Here is a 26,039-nt window from a genome sequence, read left to right as displayed (position 1 = left end):
TCGCCGCGCCGGCGCCGGAGCGGCGCCATCTGGTGGCGCTGGCGGCGCTCTCCAAGCCGGCGGCTAGTGGGCGGCGCCGGCTCATGCCGCCTATCTCCATCCCGTTAATGCCGGCCGGCGACGTGACGGCCGCGGCGGCGACGCCGGCGCCGGCGCCGCGCCCGACCGCCAGCCCGCTGCGGGCGGTGGAGCGCGGTCTGGTGGACATGTTCGGACCGCCGGAGCCGGACAGTGGCCGTGTGGAGCGTGACATTGAGGCCATTTTCGGGTCGCCAGAGCCGGGCCGAGGCCGGCTGGGCTCGCCCGCCGCCGGGTCGACGGCAGGGGGCGCGGCCACTGCCCGCTCGGACCGGCCGGTGCCCGACGAGCGGACGCCACGGACGGGGGTCGGCAGTGATTCCTCGCGCGCGGAGATTCCGAAGGGCAGCAGTGAGCGGGGTTCACCAGGCCGTGATGAATGCGGGCTGGCACGGGTGTCGGCGAACAGTGACGATCGCCCCCTCTGGAAGGTGATCGATTCAACGTCAGATGAAAAAGCGGTCACCGATAACGACGAATCTGGACGTAATGGCAGCAGCTGGAAAAAGCCGATGAAGAGCGGTCGTGACAGAAACTACCGCAGCAGCACGTCAGGTAGGATTGATGCTGTGAGCAGTGACGAAACTCAGGGTAAAAACGAAAATGCAAAGGACGATTTGTGCGACTGGAAGAGTAAGCACAAGACACGTAACGAGGAAGAGGATAGCGCGAAGAACGGCAGGTCAAAGGACGTTTCCTATTCCGAGGATGGAAAGAATAAGAACATCGAATCGAAGGAACACGGCGATGTGCGAACGGCTGTGCGGGACCATCAGAGCCGAAAGAACAAGACAAAGCGTCGTGGCTCGCCCAGCAGGCGCACCCGCTCCTCCAGCTCCTCCTCCAGGTCGTCTAGCTCGGCCAGCTCGACTGGCCGGCGCTCGCGGCGCTCGGTCCGCGCCGGTCGGCGACGCTCGGCGGACCGTAGCCGCGACGCCAGCCGGTCCCGGCGCTCCCACTCACCGCGCGACCCTTCCGGCCTGTCGGCCGGCAGGCGCTCCGACGACGCCCACAGGAAGGCGCGCGCACCGTCGCCCCCGCCGAAAAAAGTCAAGAAAGGAAAATCCACGCGGAGCGACTCCTCGGACTCCGATGGCAACGTGAGGAAGTGGAGGGATCGGGGTGGCTCGTCTGATAAGGAGGCGAAAACGAAAAAGAAGAAAGACCTTGAAGACTCGTCCGAGAAAAGTAGGAAGGGTAGGAAGAAAGCAGCTAGGGATAGCTCGCCCGACAGAGGTAAAAAGAACAGAAAGAAAGGTGGTCGAGACAGCTCTTCCGATAAAGATAAAAGGAACAGGAAGAAACGGGATCGAGACGGCTCTATCGAAAAGGAGAGGAAGAGCAAGAGGATAATAGGTCGAGGGAGCTCATCCGACAGAAATCGAAGCAAAAAGAGGGTTTGTCGGGACAGCTCGTCCGATAGTGACAGAGAGGACAGGAGGAAAAGAGGTCAAGACAGTCTACCCGACAAATTTAGAAAGACCGAGAAGAGAGGTGGTAGAGAGAGCTCATCCGACGAAGAAGGAACGAAAAAGAAGATATGTAGAATGGAGAGTTCGTCGGACAGAGATAGAAGGCGGCAGAAGGCACGGAACCGGGACAGCTCGTCCGACACAGACAGGAAGAGTTTAAAGAAACGTGACGCATCGCCACCATCAAAATCAGTTAAAGCCCGCGTTGATAATGGATTGCCGGCTCGCAAAGTCTCAAAGGACATGGACGTTACAAGCTCAAACGATAAAGCTGCCAATAAAAGACGCCGCTCGAGGGAGGCGTCTCCCGCGCGCGAACGTTCAGAAGACGCCACGAGGCCAACGTCGGCCAGAGGACGGCGTCGGTCACCTGCCGCGCGCAGTCCGTCGCGGGGCGAGTCTCGGCGCCGCCGCAGCCGCGAGCGCCGCGCCGGCAGCTGGCGCCGGGAGGCCTCCCGGACCGGCTCGCCGCGGCGGAGCCGGAGCTCCCGGAGCGGCCGGCGCTCGCCGCGGCCCCGCTCCGCCCGTCGCTCGCGCAGCCGGAGCCGCTCGCAGTCGCCAGCGCGGCGGCGCAGGGGCCTGGGCCGCTTGCCGGCGCGGCCGCGGCGCTCCTGGTCGCGCTCGCGCTCGCGCTCGTGGTCGCGCTCGGACTGGCGCAGCTCGCCGGCGCCGGCGCCGGTCGAGAGTGACGGCGACGACGTGGTGGAGCTGACGCCGCCGCGCGAAGAGGCAATCGTCATCACCGACTCGGACGGCGACGGCGAAACGCCGCCGCTGCCGCCCGTCGAGCCGAAGCAAGAGCGGGTGTCTGGCGCTGCATCTCCGGCGGCGGCGGCGGCGGCGGTGGCAGCGGCAGCGGCAGCGGCGGATGCTGCGGCGCCGCCGCCTCCGTCGCCGCCGGCAACCGCGCGGTCCGCAGACGCCGCCGGAGCGGGCGGCCGAGGCGGCGCCGGCGCCGGCGGCGGGGCGCGGGCCATGCACACCGCCCGGGCCGGCGCCGGCTGACGGTAGCGCCGTCGAGCGGTACGACCCGTTCGAGCCGACCCACTCGGGCTCGGCCAGCGCCAGCGGCTCGCCACCCGCCGCTATCGTCGGAACGAGCGACGGAGGAGCAGGCGGCGCTGGCCGCCGCGCCGCGCCGCGCGCCGTCCGTCAGTCCGACCAAGGCGCCGTCAGCCCAACCCACCATTAGTCTGGTCAGTGAGGTTGTCGATGCCTCAGCTGTGATGTGATGCCCCCCCCCCCCCCCACACACACACACTCCTTGCTGTCGGCTACGAGTGCGTGCCGTGTGCTGGTGTGCCTGTCGACGTGTGGACGTGCGAAATCCGGGGTATCGATTACCACTTTATGTTTCGCTGTTTGTGTGTTATGCCATGAGGAAGAATATTATTGTTTCGCATTTTGGTTGCGATATTGTATGCATCATAATGGAGACGTATTTATCATCGCTCTGGCGTACTTTGCATCCGTGCAGTTAAGCTTTGAGCTGTTTTGTTCGTACCGTTCTTGCGTGCTTACTCGTGCAGAGCCGGATGTGTCTGTTGGCGCCTGGGCCTGACCTGTTTGTTTGTAGAACCATGCCCGCAGGGTCCGCTGATGTTGGCCGCTCCTGCCTGCGCAAATGTTGTGAAGTGTTGTGTGCGCGATCGTGACCTCTGCGTTCTCTGACGGGACGCTGTCGGAGCGGTGTCTGCCTTGCCTTCTGAGCCTCGTTTGTTCTCACAACTAGCAGCAGGGCTGTGTCCGTGCAGTCGGCCGACTGGCCTCTGTCCGTGCCGTGTTTGTTGACTGGGGCGGTACCTGTCCTGCCATTTTGCAGACGGGACCGCCATGCCATGCCTGAGGGCGCCGAGCGTGCAGAGTGTGAGTGAGAGGACTTGGTGCGTGCACTCCTGTGAGAGGGACCCGCATGTCAGCTCAGCCTGTTGATCGGGGCCCATGTCCGTGCGTACAGAGTCTGCTGACGGGGCTGGCCAGCCTGGCCGCGGCCGTGTCGGACGTGGCGCGGGCGGCACCGGTGCCGGCGCCGGCGCCGGCCGCGCCCAGCCCGGCCGCCCCGCCGCCGGTCGACATGGACCTCGACTCGCCCGGCTCGCCCGAGTCGCCGCGCTCGCCCGACCCGGACGACGGCGACGACCTGTTCGAGCCGCCGCGGCCGCCGGCCGCCCCGGCGCAGGCCGCCTTGTCCGCGCCTGCCGCCTCAGCCGCCGCCGCCTCCACTGCCGCCGCCGCCGCCGCCGCCGCCGCATCGCCACCGGAGCTGCAGTCGCGCTTTGATGAGCTCTTCGGCTCCGAGCCGACGCGCATAGCCAGCAGGGGCGGCGGCACCGCCAGCCAGAGGCAGGCGCGCCAGATCAAGAAGCACGTCAAACGAGGTACGTGTTAGTACGTGTCGGTACCAAGTGGCGAGTGTGGTCTTCACGTGTTCATATCAGGAGAAACACGGTGGCTTGGCATTTCGTGCGCCGGTTGCGGCTGTCGGCGTCGCGGCATTCGGCCGCTGGCCGAAGTCGTATGCCGAGGCTTTGAACGGAGCTCGCATGGCGCCTGGGGTACCACCACTGAACCGGCCGCCGGTGACCTCTGACACGTGCGCCGCCGCCGCCCGGCAGCCGACAAGACGCTCTCCTCGGCCAGTCTGACCAACGCCACGCTGGAGGTGGTGGACGACGTGCCCAGCTCGGCGGTCGAGATGCTGGTCAAAGAGAAGGTGAGCCGGCGGCGGCAGAGTGCAGCGCCAGAGCTCCGCCGCCGGTGCTGCGGCGTGCAGGCAGACGCAACGCCTGGGGCGAGGGCGTGGGGACGACGGCGCGTACGAACGAGCCCCCTCGTGTGCAGCTCGGGTGTGGAAGTGTACTTATTCGGCGTGGTGTGGGCGACGCAGGTTTGCAGATGGCCCGAAGCACAAGCCAGAACTTCATTAGTTATATTTCGTCTTCCACGTGTATGCTACCGTGCTGTTTGTCTTCCCAAGCAAATAATGATCAGGGACATCTGCGCGTACAACGCTTTTCTACCATCGCCTTTCTCTTTGCAATCTTCTACCGAAAATCAACGATTGTCCTACACCGCAGATAGCGGAAGGAAAAGTTACGCATTTCCGCTGATGCGCTGCATATTGAGAGCAGCATGACATTTGCCGCTCTGTGACGCCCCAGGACTCATTTCAGTTCCTAAAGAAGTTGAATCGCCAGGAGCGGGTGGTGGAGGAGGTGAAGATGGTGCTGAAGCCTTACTACCACAAGCGCTCCATCACCAAAGACCAGTACAAGGAGATCCTGGGCAAATCGGTGACCAAGGTGAGCGAGGCCGCCGGCGGGCGGGCAGCCGCGTCGGCCCGGCCGGGGGCCTTGAACCTGAGCTGGACGGACTAGCCGGGCGCTCTGACTGTATTCGGACCCGCCGCCCTCCGTCGACAGCTATCCTTGACCCGGTGCCCGACGGAAACTGACCCTCTCGGATAGTTTATTCATGAATGGCAGTGATCGTTTCATCGCTGAGTGTAGTGTCTACGCGTGTTGAAAAGGTATCTACTACGGGGGTTGTGGGAACAACTGGCCGTGTGAATGCACGAACCCATTATGTAAATGTGGACGTCGGCATTGAATGTGAAACGTGTGGATACACACACTTGGCACGTGACCACGATGCTGGCTCTGGGATTGGCTGTAAGGGCCCAAGGATCCGGCGCGTGCGCGTGGATGATTATTCCCACTACCATCAGGGTCAACGGCACTAAGGGGAAGAGCCTCCGTGCCCGTCCCCTTGGCAGCGACAACCGTTGTTCACGTGATAAACGCCTGAGTGATTGTTTTGCCCCCCCCCCCTTCGCCCGCCAGTTCAGCACCATGTTGGACCACCAGAGCATCGGTGGGTCCCCTAACTTTAAGTTGGCAAAGCATCTGAATCCCATGTCAGAATTCTAACATTGGCATGATCTGCTACAGATATGTCACAGCAAATCCGGGGAAATCAACGCTCAGAAGATACAATCCCTCGTGATCGGGTATGTGACGAAGTTCAAATACTCCAACAAGAAGGCGAGTTTGACGCGGGGAACGTCGAAGCCGGGTTCCTCCGTCAAAACAAAAATGTGACGATGGGCCTCAGTAAAACGTTTGCAATTGTGAATGTTTAGGACGCATCGCTGAGCTGCTGCTGGACGTGTTGCAGCCCTGTGCACTGAACGGTCGGTGCGCCGAGAGCCCACATTGGGTCACGTGTTTCATCCTTGTCCATGAAGTCATTAGCTATGATTTGATTATTTCATTGGCCGCCCGGCCGCGGGTGGCCATCTGCTTGTGGTAGGACGCAGACGCTGTCACCGTGCTTTTGCACATACAACTGAGAAATATAGTCAGTATTTGAAACAATTCGTTTTGGTTACCGAGCCGTAATGCGTGAGATATGTTGATGCATTGTTCTTTCTCTGCAATACGGGCGGCTGGCAAATGTCGGACATGAAGTATCGATGCACTAGACACACGGTTGGGCTCGGGTTCGTCGCAAACGCGAAGTGCACGATTGTCAGAACGTCGCATGAATTATCCTCCCGGGCACACGAACATGACACTGCGAGACCAGTTACTGCACGCGGGTGGCACTGCACTCATGTCCACGAGCACAGTACCAGCCTGACAAGACAGCCCGCTCCTCCCCGCGGCGCGTCGAGGGCGCGGATTCGAAATCTTAAGACAAGGTCCTGTAGCCTTGCCATGCGCCATCCGGTCGTGCGAGATACTCGCACTGCACCGCCAACTGCTGCGCGCGCCTGCTCGTCTGGGGCGCTCGCGCCTGGCCATCGGCGCCGCTCGCGCCTGGCTGTGTGAGCCGCTCGCGCCGGTCTGTCCGATGCTGCGCGGCGCTCAGTATGAGACCTACGCGGCGCGTGCCGGAGCGCGGCGCCAGCGCCGGCCCGCCGCCCTGCACATCTCAAGTGCGCGGCGGCTCACTTCTTGGCGCCGCCGAAGCCCGAGAAGCCCATCATGGCAGCCAGCTGGGGGTTGACAGGCTCGTCGTCTGCCGCGTCCGCCGTGCGACGCTTCTTGTCCTTGCGCCGCTCGCGCCGGTACTCCTTCTGTTTCTCCTCCTGCCAGCGGGGGGCGGCGCGTGAGCGCAGGCATGCCCACGGCCGCTTGCCGCCTCCTTCACCACAGCTAACCGTCGGCAAGGCAAGCCATTGGCAGCGCGGCAGATACCGGCTCCAATGCAGTTGACAAGACTCGTAATGCCGCATATCCAACATGGACGGTAAGACAAGCGAGTATTTCAGGGCGGAACATAACATGACTAAAACATAAAAAGCACCAGTGGCTTACCTCTTCCCTGATCTCGTTTAGCCGTTCTTCCATGTCGTATTCTTTCTTCTGCTCCTCCCGTTTCCGCTTATTCATGTCGAACCTCTTCCTGACCTGGTCAAGAGACGAGCGCTCCACCCGCATCGACATGCCCAAGTTTCTCTGGTCTGTTCGCCGATAGAACAAAAAAGAACAGGGTTAGAAGAGGCTGGGCGAAAACGTGTTCTCCTGAACGTGCAATAATGCACCGCGAAGCAAACCTTTACGCGCTAATCCAATACAAGAGAAAACAACATCACGGTGGAACAATATCGTTGAAGGTTACCCGACAACAAAACGCGGACATGTGCACGTTATCAACTGATGCACATCGCACTGGTGTGGTCTCAACATCAACCACTCCATAGGGGAAAGGGAAGGACGGAGCGGACGCGCTCCGACTATTTGGAACTTTGCGTCACGCTTGCACACATTGCACGGAAGCACATGCCTTAACCTTAATGCCCACCGCGCGGCTTTTCACCAGACCTTACGTCATCTGTCGCCCATATTTGTACCTCAGTGTCATCAGTAAGGTGGATCAGATTAAGGGGCAACTTACGTTTCTTTCCATTTATGTGGTCCAAGAAGTTGATGGAATCCTTCACCACGCAGTCACAAACATTACAGTAGTACCTGCGGGACAAAAGAAGCAACATTAAATCTTGTTCAAATGGATAACAGGCAAATAACTCTTAAGCGCTAAAACTCATCGGCCATAAACCAGGGAAAAACACATCAGCCACATCTTAGCATGCCGTTCACATATTACATTCCACGCTAGCCAGCCACACAACTTGTCACATGATTCTCCCTGATGAACACGCCTGTGGGCGGTCTCGACAATGGTATAACTTCACCGATTACTACCACTGGCTCGCGAGCGTCGACACTCGGTCTCGGCGTCGGCCGCGCCGCCCGCCCGCCCGACTGACCCGCCCGACTGCGAGGCCGGCGTGGTCTTGGTGATGACGACGCTCTTGCCGAGCCGGCTGTCCAGGTCCACCTTGTACTCGCGCTGGCGGAGAAGCTCGCGCTGCACGGGCGGCCCCTTCTCGTCGGCCGCCTCGCGGCGCGCCTCCTCCTCGGCCAACCGCTGTGCTGCGATTGACTCATACTCGTCCCGGTCCCACTTACGCCGGTGGTCCTCTGCCTTCTGTGGCCAGACAGATGCACAGGTCACTGGATGGTGAGGTCATACATGCACTGGTGCTTTGGAGATTCACATGACATCTTTGGCAAGATCACACATTTGCCCTGGCCTGAGATGTTTATATGTCATTTGGCAGCAAGGCTGCATGTACTGACAGTATGCAAGCTGACAATGCCTCACCAACAACCTGTCTGGTTTTTCAACTGCTTCCCATTGACTCATATTTTATTTGGCATAACAATACTCAGATGCAAAACTTTGAATGTGAAAATTGATATAAAAATATCCTGGTATCCTAGTAAAACCTAAAGCAAAACAATTTTACTTAAATATATAGCCTAAACATGTTATGATTGCTTTCTAGTGTTGTAATAACATGGCATGCATAGTTCAGAATAATGCTCATTCCAAACAAGACAATTGAATTACATCATGTATCATAATTAATTATATCACCACACACTGCACCTCCATTACATGATTATGATACTCATACTCATACTGTGCAAGTTTCAACATGACTGAGCACGCATGCAAATACTTACACTTGAAGATGCCATTGCTGGTTCTCAAGTCAATAGCAACTTTGTTCTAATGCCATCTGAAAAAGCAAACTTTCCTGAGGCATAAACCCAACACCAACAAAAACATGTCAAATAGCAGTGGCCTGCACCAATTTCACTCATGTTGGAGTAGCATGTGAAAGGAAATAGGGAAGACATGGTGAGATTTGGAATTGCCTATGTCAGAGAATAATTACTCCTCCCTTAATGCCTGGGGCACAAAAATACATGATTGAAATTCATTGTCAAGATTTAATTGCATACTTATTTTCCTACCAATTCAAGTCTGGTTAGTGCATCAGACTACCAGATGGAGAGCCCAGGTTCAAAATCCGGTTGCTCCTAGATCCCTAGGCTCTGATATGGCCAAGCAGTCACTGGCACTCTGTAAGAAGCCTGACAGCAATATGATGAAATCACATGTTTTATTGCCAATTTGACCTAAACTGTTCACAAAATTGCTCATTTTAATTGCAAATAAGCCCAAAAATTGGATAACACAGGGAAGATGAAAAACAGAATGATGCTCCACCTCTTCACCACCCTGGACAGTGAGATAGTTCTGTATCTAGCCTCACAAACTGAAGTTATGTCCATCTGACAACTGAAACATTACATTGTAGCGCAAGAGTATAAGCTCCAGTCTGCAAATGAATGCCCAACAATCCATAGCCGGTGTCCTATCCATTCACCAAATGTACGCCAGGGGTCCGGGCCAGAAACAACCTAAATCAAATAAGTCTAGGACGCAACCCATGCAATATGGTTGACAGTGGATGCTTCAGACATTTATCAATGTCGTTAGCACGGTCATTCTGGTCTATGTGTCATGTAATGACAATAAATAGCGTCACCCCTCGCACCTGCCACCGAACAGCATCATATCCGAGGCCATTGAACAGAGGCATCAACAAGGCTTGATCATATCAACGTACAATTTACAGGATGGTTGTCAGCTGATTATCTGCGAATAGTGAAGGTCGCGGATAATTCCGCGGTTGTACGATGACGCCACAAAACCACCGCCAATCTGCCCGTGGTGATGCAGCGGGTCTGTGCCAGGCAGACCGCCCCTGGTTCAGTCTGGGTGCTTTCCGTCACAAAAGTGGCCCCTAGCAAGCGGGTGGTGACCGAAGGGAACCGGGCGGGACAGAACGGGGAAACACAGAACCAGACGGAAGCGGACCGGACGAAATGATATGGGAGTTGGAACATGGCTCAGACGGGACAGGACAGGATCATTCCAGACCAGACCAGAGGGGTCTGGGCGGGCCAGAACAGGAGGGGCAGGATGTGACCGGAGGAGACTGATGGGGGCAGTCAGACTAGACTTGATGGGATCGAATCGAACCGGACGAGGCATGGGACTAGGCGTGACTGTACGGAGACCGACGGGACCAGATAGGATGTAATACTATGGAATGATATGGAAGGGCAAGAGATGTGATAACAAGAAGCTAGGCTGGACACAACGGGAGCGGGATGAGACCGGCCTGGAACGGACTAGGTCTGTCTTATGATTCTATCTGTCTTTGTCTGGCTCTATCCGGTCTAGCATCGTCTGGTCACGCCCTGTCCAAAGGACTGGTTTGGTCGACTAGTCCCCTGGGTTGCCCATTTTTTTCTAGCCTCGTTCAGTCCCGTCAAGTCCGAACCAGTCCCGTTCGCCTTTGTTCGGTCCCGTCCCATTGCGTCAGGTCCCGTGCGGCACTGCCCAGTCCCATGCCGCAACGTCCGGTCCAGACCGGGCTCCTCCGACCTTGCCTGTTCCTGTCTGGACTCTGGTATTTAGGGCGACTGACGGATGCGAAGTGAGCCTTATTTATTGCTATTAGTATGCGGTAGATAAAGCTAAATGAAGGCGTTTGAGGCATATTAAATTATATTGTGCACACGGTGACGCCAAAATTGCATTGGCTTTATGTCAGACTGAATCCAGTGAGATCGCTTTAGGAAGCACGAGCCTCACGCGGGTAATATGAAAATCTCCGAGTCCGACCACATCTGCACTCAGCTGAAGCCAGCTGGACGGGTTGTTCGCTGCGCTGCGCTGTTCTCCGTCTGTACCGCGTCATAAACGGATGCAGTTGTTTCGTGGACCCCACGAGAGGCGTGGGAGGTTTTACGGCCACGGGGAAGGCCCTGGAGCGGTGGCCACGAGGGGGTGATCGCGTACGCGAAAAGGGACTGGCGTCATTTGGTGAGTGTGTGGCATCTGCTGCGTGTGGGACGTCTGTTTATAATACCGCGATTTATGTGCTGAACTTCGTTCTAACCAGCATCTATCGTGCGTGTGTCGGAGGTGCGTCTTAGGACAGCCGCGGGACGCCCCGCGTGGTCTTGGCGCCAGCGTGCCTACCTAGCTATTTGCTTAATTAACGTTTTTGCATGTTCAAGATGCTGAACACGCGGAGACCAGATTCTGTGTTGGTCTGGTGCGTAATTGAAGCCCCCTGTCCCAGCAATACCCATGCATTTTTGTATTTGCATTTATGTGCAAGAGGTTATGAATGAGGTTCCTACACAGCATATACTTGTTGATGTGCTATCCTGATTAGGTAAATGACATTTTCACTTTAGTAGGGAAAACCAGACTTAATAGGGTACTTGCAAATTTGGACTCCTAGGTTTGGTGCTCACATTCAGCACCAATTTCCTAGCATAAATGGTCATTGTTTGGTTTTCTTCAAGTACTTCACCTTTTTTAGAAGAAGAAAAATCTCCACCGCGAGCGTTTTACGCGCAGTGCGGCACGGGCTCAACCAGCTCGCGTTAGCAGGATTGCCCGACTTTGAAATCATACAATCCAAACGACATCTTTAGCACCAAAAGTAATGAGCAGACAATTAACATCATTCACTACGTCGTTTCGACCACCGCTACTCACAATGCTCGCATGATTGCCTATCATCTTCAAGAAATAACCATCTGATAATATTATAATTTCGGCCACAAACAGGTCATATGATTTTTAACACGCGGACAGCCGACGACTTATAGCATGTACTAAAAGGGCAACATAAGCACCAAATTACGTACATTCGAGCAATTAAGAAAGTATCCCAGTTTTTCACATTCGTGTCTCGAATTGATGTTTCCCAACAGACAGCGCAGAGAAAAACCCAACAATGTCGGCGGAACTGAAGCATTTCCAGCAGTCTTAAAAAACGGACCAAGCCACGGGAACCAAACACCGAAGCCAAGCCAACGTTTTCGGTGCGGTACATTGACGTCTATTAGCGCAGTGCATCTCATACACGAGTCCGGATAATGTGATTCACACTTATTAGGACCAAACACATCGTGACGACATTGTCGCTTAAGCTACAACACTTGGGTTCAATTAATATGACTACTCCGTTGCCGTGACATGCTGCAATCATGTGCAGAGGGACTGTCGTAGTACCCTCTTAAAGTAGTGCACCTCCTGTACAATTCCAACGAGCAAGGCTTGAAATCGCTCTGACATCTAGAGACATACTCTGCCGAGATAATATGCCAACAGCCACCCTAAGGAAAGGGATCAAGCCTCGGGAAACGAAGACTGAAGCAAGGCCAGCGTTTTCGGTGCGGTACATATACGTCTGTTAGCGTAGTGCACCTCACACACGAGTCCGGATAATGCAATTCACACCTTTAGAACTGAACGCGTCGTGCTGACAATGTCGATGGAACTGCAAGACTTCGGTCCGATGAATAAGACTCATGCATTGCCGTGAGATGCTGCAATCATGTCGTGCAGAGGGACTGTCGTAGCACCCTCTTAAAGTAGTGCACCTCTTGCACAATTCCAACGAGCAAGGCTTGAAATCGCTCTGACATCAAGAGACATACTCTGCCGAGATATTATGCCAACAGCCACCCTAAGGAAACGGGTCACGCCCCGGGAAACGAGGACTGAAGCAAGGCCAGCGTTTTCGGTACGGCACATATACGTCTGTTAGCGTAGTGCACCTTATACACGAGTCCGGATCGTGCGATTCACACTTATTAGGACCAAACACATCTTGCTGACGATGTCGGTGGATATGCCAGATCACGGTCCGATGAATAAGACTCATGCATTGCCGTCAGATGTTGCCATCATTGGCGGACGGACTGCAGTAGCACCCTCTTCAAGAAGTACACCTCTTGTATAATTCCAATTCGCGAGACCTAGAAACCACTCTGACATCCAAAGACGTTCTCTGCCGAGATAATATGCCAACAGCCACGCTAAGCAAACGGACCAAGCCCCGGGAAACGAAGACTGAAGCTAGGCCAGCGTTTTCGGTACGGTACATATACGTCTGTTAGCGTAGTGCACCTCACACGCGAGTCCGGATCATGCGATTCACACTTATTAGGATTAAACACATCTTGCTGACGATGTCGGTGGATATGAAAGACTTCGGTCCGATGAATAAGACTCATGCATTGTCGTCAGATGTTGCCGTCATTGGCGGACGGACCGCAGTAGCACACTCTCAAGTAGTACACCTCTTGTATAATTCCAATTGGCGAGACCTAGAAACCGCTCTGACATCCAAAGACGTACTCTGCCGAGATAATATGCCAACAGCCACCCTAAGCAAACGGACCAAGCCCCGGGAAACGAAGGCTGAAGCAAGGCCAGCGTTTTTGGTACGGTACATATACGTCTGTTAGCGTAGTGCACCTCACACACGAGTCCGGACAATGCGATTCACACTTATTAGAACTAAACACGTCGTGCTGACAATGTCGATGGAAATGCAAGACGTCGGTCCGATGAATAAGACTCATGCATTGCCGTGAGATGCCGCCATCATGTCGTGGAGAGGGACTGTCGTAGCACCCTCTTAAAGTAGTGCACCTCTTGTACAATTCCAATGAGCAAGGCCTGAAATCGCTCTGACATCCAGAGACATACTCTGCCGAGATAATATGCCAACAGCCACCCTAAGAAAACGGACCAAGCCCCGGGAAACGAAGACTGAAGCAAGGCCAGCGTTTTCGGTACTGTACATATACGTCTGTTAGCGTAGTGCACCTCACACACGAGTCCGGATCATGCGATTGACACTTATTAGGACTAAACACATCTTGCTGACGATGGTATAAGGTACGCTGCGCTTATAAATATATATGTACCGTACCGAAAACGTTGGCCTCGCTTCGGTCTTCGGTTTCCGGGGCTTGGTCCGTTCCCTTAGAATTGCTGTTCACACGTTATTTCGGTACAGTGTGTCTTTGGATGGCAAAGCCGTTTTTAGGTCTCGCCAACGAATTATGCAAGAGGCGCACTACTTTAAGAAGGTGCTACTACAGTCTGTCCGCACATGATGGTGACATCCCACGACAGTGCATGAGTCTTATTCATTGAATCAAACCATTGCAGCTCAACCGACATTGTCGGCACAATGTGTTTATTTCTACTTAGTGTGAATCGCGTTGTAAGGGCTCCTGTTTCAGGTGCACCGCACGACTAAACGTATATATACCGTGCCTAAACCGTTGCCTTTGTTTCGGTCCTCGGTTCCCGGGGCTTGGCTTTGTTTCTCAGGGTTCGTGTCGGGATGTTATCTCGGCGGGGTGTGTCTTTGCCTTTCAGAGTGGTTTTTAGGTCTCGCCAATCGGAATTATACAAGAGGTGTACTACTTTAAGAGGGTGCTACTACAGCCTGTCCGCACATGATGGCAGCATCTCACGGCACTGCATCAGTCTTATTCATCGGACCGAAGTCTCGCAGTTCCATCGTCATTGTCAGCACGATGTGTTTAATTTCCATAAGTGTGAATCGCCTGATCTGGACTCGTGCATGAGGTGCACTGCGCTAATAGACGCATATGTGCCGTACCGAAAACGCTGGCCTAGCTTCAGTCTTCGGTTCCAAGGCTTGGTCCGTATCCTTAGGATTTTTATTGGCATATTATCTCGGTAGAGTATGTCTTTGGATGTCAGAGCGGTTTTTAGGTCCCGCCAATTGGAATTATACCGGAGGTGTACTACTTGAAGAGGGTGCTACTGCAGTCCGTCCGCCAATGATGGCAACATCTGACGGCAATGCATGAGTCTTATTCATCGGACCGTGATCTGGCATATCCACCGACATCGTCAGCAAGATGTGTTTGGTCCTAATAAGTGTGAATCGCATGATCCGGACTCGTGTGTCAGGTGCACTACGCTAATAGACGTATATGTACCGTACCGAAACGCTGGCCTTGCTTCAGTCTTCGTTTCCTGGGGCTTGATCCGTTTCCTTAGGGTGGCTGTTGGCATATTATCTCGGCAGAGTATGTCTCTGGATGTCAGAGCGATTTCAAGCCTTGCTCGTTGGAATTGTACAAGAGGTGCACTACTTTAAGAGGGTGCTACGACAGTCCCTCTGCACGACATGATTGCAGCACCTCACGGCAACGCATGAGTCTTATTCATCGGACCGAAGTCTTGCAGTTCCATCGACATTGTCAGCACGACGTGTTCAGTTCTAAGGGTGTGAATCGCATTATCCGGACTCGTGTGTGAGGTGCACTACGCTAACAGACGTATATGTACCGTACCGAAAACGCTGGCCTTGCTTCAGTCTTCGTTTCCCGAGGCTTGATCCCTTTCCTTAGGGTGGCTGTTGGCATATTATCTCGGCAGAGTATGTCCCTGGATGTCAGTGCGATTTCAAGCATTGCTCGTTGGAATTGTACAGGAGGTGCACTACTTTAAGAGGGTACTACGATAGTCCCTCTGCACGGCATGATGGCAGCATGTTACGGCAAACGGAGTAGTCATATTAATTGAATCCAAGTGTTGTAGTTTAAGCGACAATGTCGTCACGATGTGTTTGGTCCTAATAAGTGTGAATCACATTATCCGGACTCGTGTATGAGATGCACTGCGCTAATAGACGTCAATGTACCGCACCGAAAACGTTGGCTTGGCTTCGGTGTTTGGTTCCCGTGGCTTGGTCCGTTTTTTAAGACTGCTGGAAATGCTTCAGTTCCGCCGACATTGTTGGGTTTTTCTCTGTGCTGTCTGTTTGGAAACATCAATTCGAGACACGAATGTGAAAAACTGGGATACTTTTCTTGATTGCACGAATGTACGTAATTTGGTGCTTATGTTGCCCTTTTAGTACATGCTATACGTCGTCGGCTGTCCGCGTGTTAAAAATCATATGACCTGTTTGTGGCCGAAATTATTATATTATCAGATGGTTATTTCTTGAAGATGATAGGCAATCATGCGAGCATTGTGAGTAGCAGTGGTCGAAACGACGTAGTGTATAATGTTAATTGCATGCTCTTTATTTTTGGTGCTAAAGATGTCGTTTGGATTGTGTGATTTCAAAGTTGAGCAATCCTGCTAACGCGAGCTGGTTGAGCCCGTGCCGCACTGCGCGTAAAACGCTCGCGGTGGAGATTTTTCTTCTTCTAAAGAAGGTGAAGTACTTGAAGAATACCCATTGTTTCAAGGGATCATGATATTGCAAAAGTAATTTGAAGCAATTATAGGCTCAATGTTTTCAGAAAAAAACTCATTTGTCAGTTCAATGCAATTTGGCCTGGCCTGAGTTGAGCACATGTGTGCTGCAGGCTCACTAAACAAATGCAGTCAGGAAAATGCAGCATAAGTGCTGCCAGTAAAGGCAGTATAAGTATATGTTATATGTTGACTTATTTCACCATTTTTGTTTTGTTTTTTGTGCAGTGCAATCTGGCTGGTGCTTCTATTTGTCGCTGCTTTACAGCTGAATTACCTTATCACATAGGGTTAAGAATTATTACTCTAGGGTAGCAAATAGCAGGATCAGATAAGCACTATGCCTAAATATGAAATGTGGGGTCAGAGAGTGTTAGCAAACTATGTTTTTAGCATTTTTTGTTATTATTTTCAATATAGATGGCATTTTGTGGCAAGGTATTGTATAGTTAGCACATGCTATTAGTGTTTTGGAGTGGTTCAAGACATCCTTATGTTATTGAATCAGAACTGTTGGATAAATGCCCTTTGTGTACTTCTTGCTGAAAATATCCATTGAATATGGAGGTGACCTACTATGTTGCCACTTGCCATTGTACTATGACTGGCTCAAACCATGCAATACATATGCTAATGTCCCTTTCATGGAGGTGAATTTTTATACTGAACCCTTTTATGGCATGAATTTCTGGTTTAGTACCCACACTAAGGGCATGGAGCAACTCGAGACTACCCCCATCATTGGGCAGGCACACCAGCCAGGATATGGGGACAGACTGAAGCAGCACATGTCACCTCTTAGATCATTATGATCAATATTTTGTGACATCTGATACCATGGAGTCAAAGCATTATATGCTCATCAGATCCTAATGTTTTTTCAGTCACAACTACAGTCCCCTGCACCTGCCAGTATGTCTGCTGAACAAGATGACATGCCAGACTTGGAAGAGGTATCAGAAGTTGCCTCCCCTCCTTCTGCTTCTCTTGCTGTTGCCCATAGAGGAGTGCCAGCATCAACTGCCAGCAACCAGGCAGCTGCTGATGAAGATGAGGATGACAGTGATGGAGAGGAGGACTGGGAGGAGATGGAGGAGTCAGCTGCCCCTGTGGTGGCCACATGTCTGTTCTGCCCACTCCAGCTGCCGGTGATGGATGTGCTGACTCACTGTCAGCAGCAGCACGACCTGGACCTGGCCGCACTCGTGACCAGGCACGCACTCGACTGCTTCGGCTACATCCGGCTGGTGAACTTTGTGCGCAGCATGGCCGTGTCGCCGGGCGAGCTGCGCCGACTGCCGGGCGCCTCCTGGGCCGACCACAAGTACATGAAGCCTGTCATCGAGTGCGATCCTCTCCTGATGATTGGTGAGGCACCAGGGTCTGGGTGGAGTGAGCCAGAGGCACTGACTGGGTGGATCAGGTCCGGGTGGAGTGGGCCAGAGGTGCCATCTGGGTGGAGTGAGCCAGAGGCACTGTCTAAGTGGATCAGGTCTAGGTGGAGTGAGCCAGAGGCACTGTCTAAATAGATCAGGTCTGGGTGGAATGAGCCAGAGGTGCCATCTGGCAGGACCAGATCTGGGTTGGAATGAGCCAGAGGTGCCATCTGGGTGGATCAGGTCTGGGTGGAGTGAGCCAGAGGCACTGCCTAAGTGGATCAGGTCTGGGTGGAGTGAGCCAGAGGCACTGTCTAAGTGGATCAGGTCTGGGTGGAATGAGCCAGAGGCGCCATCTGGCAGAATCAGATCTGGGTTGGAATGAGCCAGAGGTGGCATCTGGGTGGATCAGGTCTGGGTGGAGTGAGCCAGAGGCTCTGTCTGGGTGGATGAGGTCTGGGTAGAGTGAGTCAGGAGGCCATCTGCACGGGCCAGGTCCGGATGGAGTGAGCCAGGGGTGCTGTCTGGGTGGGTCAGGTCTGGGTGGAGTGAGCCAGAGGCACCACCTGGGTGGATCAGGTCTTTGTGGAGTGTGCTCACTATTCCATCCTACCAGATGGCTGTGCATGACCAGATCTGCTCACAGTAATGGTGCTTGTGCTGCATGCTAATAGAATGTAATGGTGTTCTGGAATTTGTGTGTAAGCAATCATGTAGCTCTGGTGTTTATATCTCAGTTTTCTAGTCCTCTGGGAAGTAAAGCATAATCTTCTACCTTCAGGCCCTGATCCTGGTGAGACAAAGTCTTCGCGTTTCCCACAAGGATTTTCCTCTCATTCTGACCCATCTCGTTTTGTATGCCCTGACTCTAAACGTCGCCCCCATCTGCATCACCAAAATTGCCACGGCCATCCGGCAGACCTGGAGGACCTTGTCGGCGCACCGGCCGCCGCACCGCCACCTGCCGACGACGCGTCCCGCCACGTGGTCAACTACGAGGGCGACTACGTGACCCTGTCGGTGGTGCATTACGAGCAGCTGCAGCACCAGCTGGCCGAGCTGCGCCGGCAGCTGCAGGCCAGCCAGGACCGTGACGAGCTCCTGCTGCAAGGTGACGAGATCAGACAGGCGCCAGGTCGTGACGAGCACAGGCATGAGTCGTGACGAGCACAGGCGCCCGGTTTTGACGAGCACAGGCGCCAGGTCATCACGAGCACAGGCGTGAGGTCGTGACAAGCACAGGCACCAGGTCATGGCAGGCATAGGGCCAAGTCATGACGAGCACAGGCGCCAGGTCATTTCCCCAGCATGCACCAGCCTGTGTTTCGGGCAGATGTTGGATCATGTTTAGGCAGACAAGTGGTGTCTCGGCCGTATGTCAGGTAGCATCCTCGGCTGGCGATAGGCCTGGTCCTTGCTGAGGTCATGTTTTGTCCCCAGCAGACACAAGGTATTTCCATATCAGATACGACGTAGTGTCTGCTGTGATGTTCCTCGGTCGGCGCCATCGTCTTCGCCTGCTGTTTGCTCTTCTCTCTCCGCATATGACCGTGACCTATCGCTGTGCCTGACCTATGACCTGACTATCGCTGACCTGACTATGACCTGACCATCGCTGTGCTTTCGTTCCATGTGATATTTGAGCCTGCCATTCTGGCAAATCGCCCACGCACGCTTTGCATCGGCTGCCGTCGTTGACTTCGGTTGCCTCGGCCGTCGCCAAGACGTACGAACCACAAGTTGGATGAACGGTTGCCAGCGCGACGTGAGCGCTCTAGCCTGACGGTCCCACGTTGACAGACATGGCCACGATGCGGGGCACGATGCATCAGAATCCTGCGGCTGGACGAGGAGCCGGAGCCGGCGCCCGTGTCGAACGCCACCGCCGCTGGCGACAGCGACAGCTACTTCGAGTCGTACGCCCACTTCGGCATCCACCACGAGATGCTGTCGGTGAGCGGCTGGCTGGCGTGCACGTACGCCGCTGCACGAGCGCGCACGTACGCCGCTGCCCGAGCGCGCACGTACGCCGCTGCCCGAGCGCGCACGTACGCCGCTGCCCGAGCGTGCACGTACGCCGCTGCCCGAGCGTGCGGCGCGACTTCAGCATAGCGTGTGACACGCGCTTTTTGTTTCGACTGTCGTGGATGATTTGTAATCCGATTGTTTTGGTGGGGATGCCGAGATTTCATCGCGCCATGGCCGCACCCGGCGATGGGCCGGGTCGGGTGGTGCGATGCTGGCGCTTTTTTGCGTGACAGCGACCGTACCTTTGCGTCTGGCCCGGGGAAGCTCTTCGCTTTAAATATGTATCTATCGGAGAGGTGATCGTGCTCTTGTAAGCGCACTTTGTCCCATCGCGAATCACGCACATTGGTGTTGCTCTGCGTGGAAATTTGTCGCGCTTGTTAGTGCGTCATCAGTCCTGGGGCGATGCGCTGCCGTGGACTCGAGCTGTTGAAAGGTCAGGGTAATTGCGTTTTAATTCCCATTGACCTTGGTCTGTTTTGTCTCCCTTTGTTGTTGTCGGGGAGGCAGAAAGAGCAAAGCGCATGAGCTGCTCGTCTGACGTTCTCGGCGTGCGTTCGCGCGGACTCGAACCGGACGTCACCTCCACGGCGTCTGCGCGGACTGACCTGCGCGAGCCGTGGCCGCCGGCAGGACCGGGTGCGGACCGAGGCGTACCGGGGACGCCATCGGCCGGAACGCGCTGCCGTGCGTGCGCGGGCCGCTCGGTGCTCGACCTCGGCTGCGGCAACGGCCATCCTCTCCATGTTCTGCGCGCGCGCCGGCGCCGCCGAGGTGGTCGGCGTCGACCGGTCCGAGGTCATCTACGACGCCATGGATATAGTCAGGTGGGCGGTGGCGGTCAGCCGGACGCCTGGAGGGGGGTGGTGGGGGGGGGGGGGGGGGGCGTCTTGGGAATGCCACATATTACGGTGTTCATAGTTGAGGCATCGTCTTAGCTGATAGCGTTGTGGCCTAGGAAAAGCGCGGAAGGTACTATATTCCTTGGTCGGTGTTTATTCAAAACATGTTGAGAAACTACATGCTATTGATTATGTATGTACCATAGGACTAAGATATCATTGGTTAACTTGTTGAAAGGACCGGCCCTTTAATCTGCTAAGCTGTTCGCCCCAGAGAAGAATGACTCGATTAGAGGGCGTCTCCCAGTCTCGCAGGTCGTGACTGTTCGCTTGACACTGTGAAACAAACTGGCGTGGCCCACGGCTCAAGCAGACTGCTGAGTTGCTGACGTTGTTGGTCGGTATTGTGACGGGCTATCGCGCCGTAGCCGGCTGATCGTGACGCCGGCCTTGACGTGCCGGGAGCAGGGTATGCCGTCTTTCTTCGGCAGGGAGGGCTGTGTTTGTGGCGGAGTGATGAGTGGTCCACGTTGAGGCTCCGCGCTCTCTGTAGAGAGGGCCGTGCCTGTGGCGGAGTGATGAGTGGTCCACGTTGAGGCCCCACGTCCCCCGCCAGTATCCAGGTCACGTGACTCTCCTGTGCTCCTCAGGGAGAACGGTCTCTCCGACGTGGTGAAGTTGGTGAAGGGTCGGCTGGAGGAGATGGTGCTGCCCGGCGGACGCGACCGGCGCTTTGACGTCATAGTGTCCGAGTGGATGGGCTATTTCCTGCTGTTCGAGGGCATGCTGGACTCGGTGCTGTACGCGCGGGACCACCTGCTGGCCGACGGCGGCACCCTCATGCCCAACCGCTGCACTATGAGCTTGGTGGCCGTATCCGACATGGGTCAGTCAATCGCACGGCTCAATGGGCGGAGGTTTAGTGCTGGGTATTCAGTAGATTGTAGGCGAACATTAGGCGTTGGGACGTTGATACCCAATTGCCATCCGCGGGCCGTTTTTAACCATCGCGTGGAAAGTAATCCGACTGCGTTGGCGCCTGTGAAGCTTTTGAGCTGATGTCTGTAATCCTGATCGGCCAAAACTGTTCAGAGATGGAGTTTTTTTTTGTTGTTCCTACGCGTAGAGTTTTTCGTTTTTATTAGGCTTGCATGCCTCACTGTATTGACGCCGCAGCACTGACCTGGGCCCGGGTGCTCGCCCGCAGAACGGTACGACCATCTGCTGTCGTTTTGGTCGGACGTGTACGGCTTCCGGATGAGCTGTCTGCGGGCAGAGGTGCTGCAGGGAGGCCAGTGTGGAGGTGGTGCCGGCTGCCGCCATCTGCTCCGACCCCTGCCAGATCAAGCAGCTCGACCTCAACACGATCACGTGAGTGCCGGCCGAGCGCCCGACGCTGGGCCGGGCCGGGCCGGGCTCGAACTACGCCGCCACGCTCGATGGCTGACTGAAGACTTCTCTACGGGCCGTCTGTGTCTGGGATATTCGTTTGGATGATGCCAGTGACTGATACACCTTGTTGTGGGTAGGCACAGATGCGGAGTGACGCGACAACTGGAATTCCACCGCGCGGGGCCGAATTTCGAACACCTGCTCGCACCGTGTTTCATCTCGTTGGATGCGTTGCCTCACGCATTACAAAACGGTCGAAAAATCGCATGTATTCCTTAGAACCTCGCAACGGTTCCGCACGTGAGTTACTCTATCGCATGTCATCAGACCACGGGATAAAATCGGTTCTTTTACCCAGGTGCCATGCCGAGCCCTTGACCGGCAGCGCTTGTCTGTTGGTGCGCGCGCGCGCGCGCGCACATGCTTGTGCGTGTGCGTGTGCGTGTGCGTGTGTGTAAGTGCTTGCGCACCGTTTACCCTCCGACCACCGCCGGCTTTCCGCCCGTGTGCCGCAGTGTGGCCGACACCGAGTTCACGGCGCCGTTCTCGGTGCGTGTGACGCGCGCGTGCCGCGTAACGGCGCTGGTCGGTTACTCTTCGACACCCACTTCGATCTGCCGATCGCGGTCGGCTTCAGCACGGGGCCGCAGGCGCCGTCCACCCACTGGAAGCAGACCGTGTTCTACCTAGAGCAGCCGGTCAGCGCTGACGCAGGTGCGACTGGGATGGCGCGCGGGAGGGACCGAGGGCACCCAGGGATGGCCAGTGAGGGAAGGGGGAGGGGAGGGGGGGGGGGGGGGGGGGGGGGGGGGGGGGGGGGGGGAGACAGGCGAAGCCAATGCAAGTTCCAGCTAGTTGTGTGGTTACTTGTCGCTCGTTTCTGAGAACACATGTGCCAGGGGATGTGATGTGCAGACATTAGGTCTGTGCAAGGTTTGGAAAGGATTGGTAGGGGTTATGTGCTGCGGTTGGGCGTGTTCATCAAAGTTGTTGATGTGGTGTTTTCTGCGCCGTGAGCTGAGGTAAGGTCCATTGTTCATAAGGTCCATGTTGTTCATAAGGTCCATGTTTTTCGGTGCGCACGTAACATCTGGAGACGAGCGGCAGTCAGCACGGCGCTGCACGGTGTGCCGACCGATAACCTCTGCTTCGCAGGCGACACGATAGATGGCACGCTGTTCTGCGGCCGGGACCGCAAGGACCCGCGCTCCCTGCGCGTGACACTGACCACCGGCGGCCGGAGCCAGTCCTACCGCGTCTCATAGCGGCGGCTCGACGTCCGGCGCTCAGGCAGAGGTCGGTGAGCTGGTAGCCCTCCGCCCGTCCGTCCCAGCTGGCGCCGGCGACGACGCAGAAGGCAGGCTGTGCATTTGTATCGTTGTTTGTCGTGCAATACAAATCACGGTCCGTCGCGCCGCGTCTGCCGTTGGAATGGACGGTGGGGAAAACGCTGAGGACGGGGCGGAGTGCGTGGCGTGGGTGTCAAGCGACTACACAGCGAAAGTCTCGGTTTATACCGGGCATGAAGCGAACTCCAGCTTTGTTTCAATGTACATAGGCTATGTCGAGAGATAGATCAGTTTGAAACGCTGATAGCAAGGTGCCATTTTTGTCATCAAGCGTTTTGGGTAGTTCTCATGTGGGGATGACAGCGGAGACGGTTCGGATGACAGTTGCCGGTGTTGGAAAAGGTGCGGAAGCAACTTCGTGGTTGCTCGTTTAACTGACGGCACTAAGCAGCGCAATGCTATTGCAAGGAAGCGAATGGCTGCCATTAGTTTTCTGGCAGTTTTGCCTATTGATTCTGTCAGCCAGACTGAATGAAATTCTGGTCTCGCGGGAAGATCGATAACTACGAGCTCATGCATTTTTACAGTCGTGCCTTAAAACAACCAGCGACTACAAAGGTCACTTTTGCTTCACTTCAGCTTCATCCATAGGCGGTTTTAGCACGAACGTGCCAGTGGAACTAAGCGGTTGTGGTATGAATCATCGAGGGACCGACTAACACGCTAGAGTGTCGAGTGCTTGATAAAAATAGCCCGGGTTTCATATCTCAGTCGCTTGATCTAGCAAAAACGACGACGGCTTTCCAATTCAGATATGCAATTCGAAAATTTATGTGAGGTGGACTGAAAAGACTAAGCAGTGGAAGGTTCGCTACCCGAGCGGGCTTCCAGAGCAATATAGCAGCCGCGCGAAACTGAATTATCGAGCAACTTCCGGAAAACACCTTATTATTTGAATAGACGTGGCCATTCAATGTTTGTAATTTAACTCTGGCACTAGCCAAGCGTGCCATCTGAGCGGGAAGCGCTAATAAGTAGCAAGCGAAGCGTACATTTTGGGATCCGTTGCCCGTGTCCTGCGGCTGTGGCGACAAACGCCCGGTCCCGGCCGGGACAGTGGCTCAGAGCGACACCACCGGCCAGCTCCGCGCGCTGGCGCCACGCCCCGCCCGCCGACTGACGGCAAAAACTGCACACGAGAATGTAACCCTCGGCCGTCTTCCCTAAAAAGCCTCGAAGGCAGCGACGATCGGGACATCAGCTGACTGAGGCGAACATGTGTTGGTCGGAACGAAGCAAGTCGACTTGATTGCGGTATTTGAGATAAAATGACTTTTCGGGTTTCTGCCGTGTTCGTAGCCACCAACGCCCTTGCTAGCGTCCGTCGGTTTCTGGCGACGCCGTGACTACGCCGACGGATCGCTCTTGGTTGTTGTTGTTTTTTTGCAGGGGCGGTCAGTTTTGGGACAAGCGGCGCCAATTCAACCACGCCGCGGTGGTCTGAGGAATGACGACGCAGTTGTTGTCCATTGTCAGAGATGGACATCGATCTAAGCCTGGCCGGATCAGAAATGGTTCTGGAAATAAAGCAGGGACCCGTGATGGTAATCGAGCTTCAGGTTACACATCGACGACATGCTTTACATACTTCATGCTTAAGGTTACACATAACATACGAGACAAATACGACTTTGCTATGGATGAGGCGGTGGGTAAGATTTATTTAGGTCACGTCTCATTGCAACACATGTCCGTGCCAGTGTAATCCCTGAAGATAGGCAGCCCTGACAATCCCTTACGGATCTGAATCTGCATCTCTGACGATGCCTCACGTATCTGAATCTACAACCCCTGACCATCCGCTACGGATCTGATGGACTCAGACTTGGACTCAGACTCAGACTCAAGCTCCTTTGATTCAGACTAGGGCACTGCTGCTGTGCACCGACTGGCTTCGGCTTGTGGTTAGAAATCCAAATCATTAATGTAAGGAATGCATGATCATTAGTGTTAAGCTCCTGAAATTATCGCGATAACTCGTCCCGCCACCCTCGCGCTCCGTTTGATTGACCCAGAAGACGGACATTCAATCAAAGGCATAAACACTCGGGCGTCTTTGACGTCAGTCTGGAGGGGCGGCGCACTGCTCCTCAGGCCAGTGGCCTGTGTCAGTCCCAGCGCGTCCGACTGACCGGCCACCCGCCATCTGAGGGACAGGAGCTCATCACACACGCGGCGGAACACAAACTCCAGCCCGCGGCCTGCCCCCCCCCCCCCCGCACAGTCGCCGGAGCGGTTTGGCCCGGATTCCCTTGTTCTCGGACGGCCGCGCCACATCGACTCCCTTTGAGGCCAGCGTTTTTGCTAGCCAGTGGGCCGCCGGTGGAAATAGATTTGGCCGCTCGGCTGCGTACCGACTCTGAGCGACCTTGTCTGAGAGCAGCTTCGGTGGGCGTGTTCGCCGCGCTAAACGTCTGGACGGCGTCCAAAGCCAGCCGGGGGCCGGTGACCCCGGCTTGGGCACCGACACGTGTTGATCACGTGACCTGAGGTGGTGCATCGGGGTCGCGGGGCAAAAGGAACGGCTGGGCCGTTCTCCTCCATGAGACAACCCCGGCGTTGAGTATTTTGAGAAGCGTGTTACCACGTACCTGGTGATCCTGCGGCCCCGGAGAGCCTCCCTGACGCGGGGGCTTTGGTCGCTGCCCGCGCTAGCCCGCTCACCGGCTGCGCCCCTGCCGTGACTTTAAGACCTCATACCACTGGAGGGTGAATCAACCACACTAGCTTGACACAGAGATTGGCCTGTCATATATCATACGCCTGGCCGTCGCCCGCTATCTGTCAGAGAAGTCAGCTGGTGCTGCAACCGACTGTCCCGCAAGCAGAGGCTCGTTGCTGACTGTTCAGATAGTGGGGTCACGTACCGGCTGGTACATGCATTTTCCAACTGTTTCGAATGCGAAAATCATCGCGAGCCTTATCCTGTCGCTCAGAAACAGGCTGACGGCGATGTGCCCTAGTTAAGTCATCTTTCTAGCCTTACGGACTCTCGTGCGTCAACTCTAGCTC

General features: G+C 55.2%; 5 protein-coding genes across 5 annotated transcripts; 4 read left to right on the top strand and 1 right to left on the bottom strand.

Annotated features, from left to right (window-relative positions):
* Window positions 1-308: 308 nt before the first annotated feature.
* On the top strand, window positions 309-2,471 carry LOC119107926 (pre-mRNA-splicing factor CWC22 homolog; the record flags this gene model as incomplete). Its single annotated transcript, XM_037231519.1, has 3 exons — window positions 309-1,968; window positions 2,278-2,354; window positions 2,415-2,471. Coding segments are annotated over exons 1-3 (1,512 nt in total), but the record flags the coding sequence as incomplete, so codon positions are not given.
* Window positions 2,472-3,786: 1,315 nt separating this feature from the next.
* LOC119107632 (splicing factor, arginine/serine-rich 19) lies at window positions 3,787-5,923 on the top strand. Its single transcript, XM_037231141.1, has 4 exons — window positions 3,787-3,928; window positions 4,166-4,263; window positions 4,724-4,852; window positions 5,501-5,923. The coding sequence occupies exons 2-4, from the start codon at window positions 4,246-4,248 to the stop codon at window positions 5,648-5,650; spliced, it is 297 nt and encodes a 98-aa protein (XP_037087036.1). The 5' UTR covers window positions 3,787-3,928; window positions 4,166-4,245; the 3' UTR covers window positions 5,651-5,923.
* A 128-nt stretch (window positions 5,924-6,051) lies between these two features.
* LOC119107631 (zinc finger matrin-type protein 2) lies at window positions 6,052-8,643 on the bottom strand. Its single transcript, XM_037231140.1, has 5 exons — window positions 8,588-8,643; window positions 7,825-8,045; window positions 7,452-7,525; window positions 6,872-7,017; window positions 6,052-6,642 (listed from the first exon to the last, which is right to left on the bottom strand). The coding sequence occupies exons 1-5, from the start codon at window positions 8,600-8,602 to the stop codon at window positions 6,502-6,504; spliced, it is 597 nt and encodes a 198-aa protein (XP_037087035.1). The 5' UTR covers window positions 8,603-8,643; the 3' UTR covers window positions 6,052-6,501.
* Window positions 8,644-17,191: 8,548 nt separating this feature from the next.
* On the top strand, window positions 17,192-18,580 carry LOC119107925 (protein arginine N-methyltransferase 3). The gene is made up of 3 exons (XM_037231518.1): window positions 17,192-17,408; window positions 18,336-18,436; window positions 18,488-18,580. Exons 1-3 carry the CDS (start codon window positions 17,192-17,194, stop codon window positions 18,578-18,580), a joined length of 411 nt encoding a protein of 136 aa, XP_037087413.1.
* Window positions 18,581-20,137: 1,557 nt separating this feature from the next.
* LOC119107924 (protein arginine N-methyltransferase 3-like) lies at window positions 20,138-23,081 on the top strand. Its single transcript, XM_037231517.1, has 5 exons — window positions 20,138-20,271; window positions 20,937-21,172; window positions 21,494-21,657; window positions 22,194-22,392; window positions 22,834-23,081. Exons 1-5 carry the CDS (start codon window positions 20,189-20,191, stop codon window positions 22,941-22,943), a joined length of 792 nt encoding a protein of 263 aa, XP_037087412.1. The 5' UTR covers window positions 20,138-20,188; the 3' UTR covers window positions 22,944-23,081.
* Window positions 23,082-26,039: the final 2,958 nt, after the last annotated feature.

Source organism: Pollicipes pollicipes, unplaced genomic scaffold, assembly GCF_011947565.3.
Source record: "Pollicipes pollicipes isolate AB1234 unplaced genomic scaffold, Ppol_2.1 Scaffold_6686;HRSCAF=7923_pilon_pilon_pilon, whole genome shotgun sequence".
Taxonomy (NCBI): Eukaryota; Metazoa; Arthropoda; class Thecostraca; order Pollicipedomorpha; family Pollicipedidae; genus Pollicipes; species Pollicipes pollicipes.
The sequence above is the reverse complement of the archived record's forward strand: the minus strand, read 5'-3'. Positions and strand labels throughout refer to the sequence as shown.

Coding starts and splice junctions, on each gene's coding strand:
- LOC119107924 (XM_037231517.1), top strand. CDS start 20,189: ATGTTCTGCGCGCGCGCCGGCGCCGCCGAGGTGGTCGGCGTCGACCGG. Junction 21,173..21,493: donor GGTGGCCGTATCCGACATGG/GTCAGTCAATCG, acceptor GCTCGCCCGCAG/AACGGTACGACCATCTGCTG. Junction 21,658..22,193: donor CTCGACCTCAACACGATCAC/GTGAGTGCCGGC, acceptor CGTGTGCCGCAG/TGTGGCCGACACCGAGTTCA.
- LOC119107925 (XM_037231518.1), top strand. CDS start 17,192: ATGGATGTGCTGACTCACTGTCAGCAGCAGCACGACCTGGACCTGGCC. Junction 17,409..18,335: donor CGATCCTCTCCTGATGATTG/GTGAGGCACCAG, acceptor GCCATCCGGCAG/ACCTGGAGGACCTTGTCGGC. Junction 18,437..18,487: donor GCGACTACGTGACCCTGTCG/GTGGTGCATTAC, acceptor CTGCGCCGGCAG/CTGCAGGCCAGCCAGGACCG.
- LOC119107631 (XM_037231140.1), bottom strand. Junction 7,526..7,824: donor CCGGCCTCGCAGTCGGGCGG/GTCAGTCGGGCG, acceptor TTTGTCCCGCAG/GTACTACTGTAATGTTTGTG. Junction 7,018..7,451: donor CCACATAAATGGAAAGAAAC/GTAAGTTGCCCC, acceptor ATCGGCGAACAG/ACCAGAGAAACTTGGGCATG.
- LOC119107632 (XM_037231141.1), top strand. Junction 4,853..5,500: donor TGGGCAAATCGGTGACCAAG/GTGAGCGAGGCC, acceptor GATCTGCTACAG/ATATGTCACAGCAAATCCGG.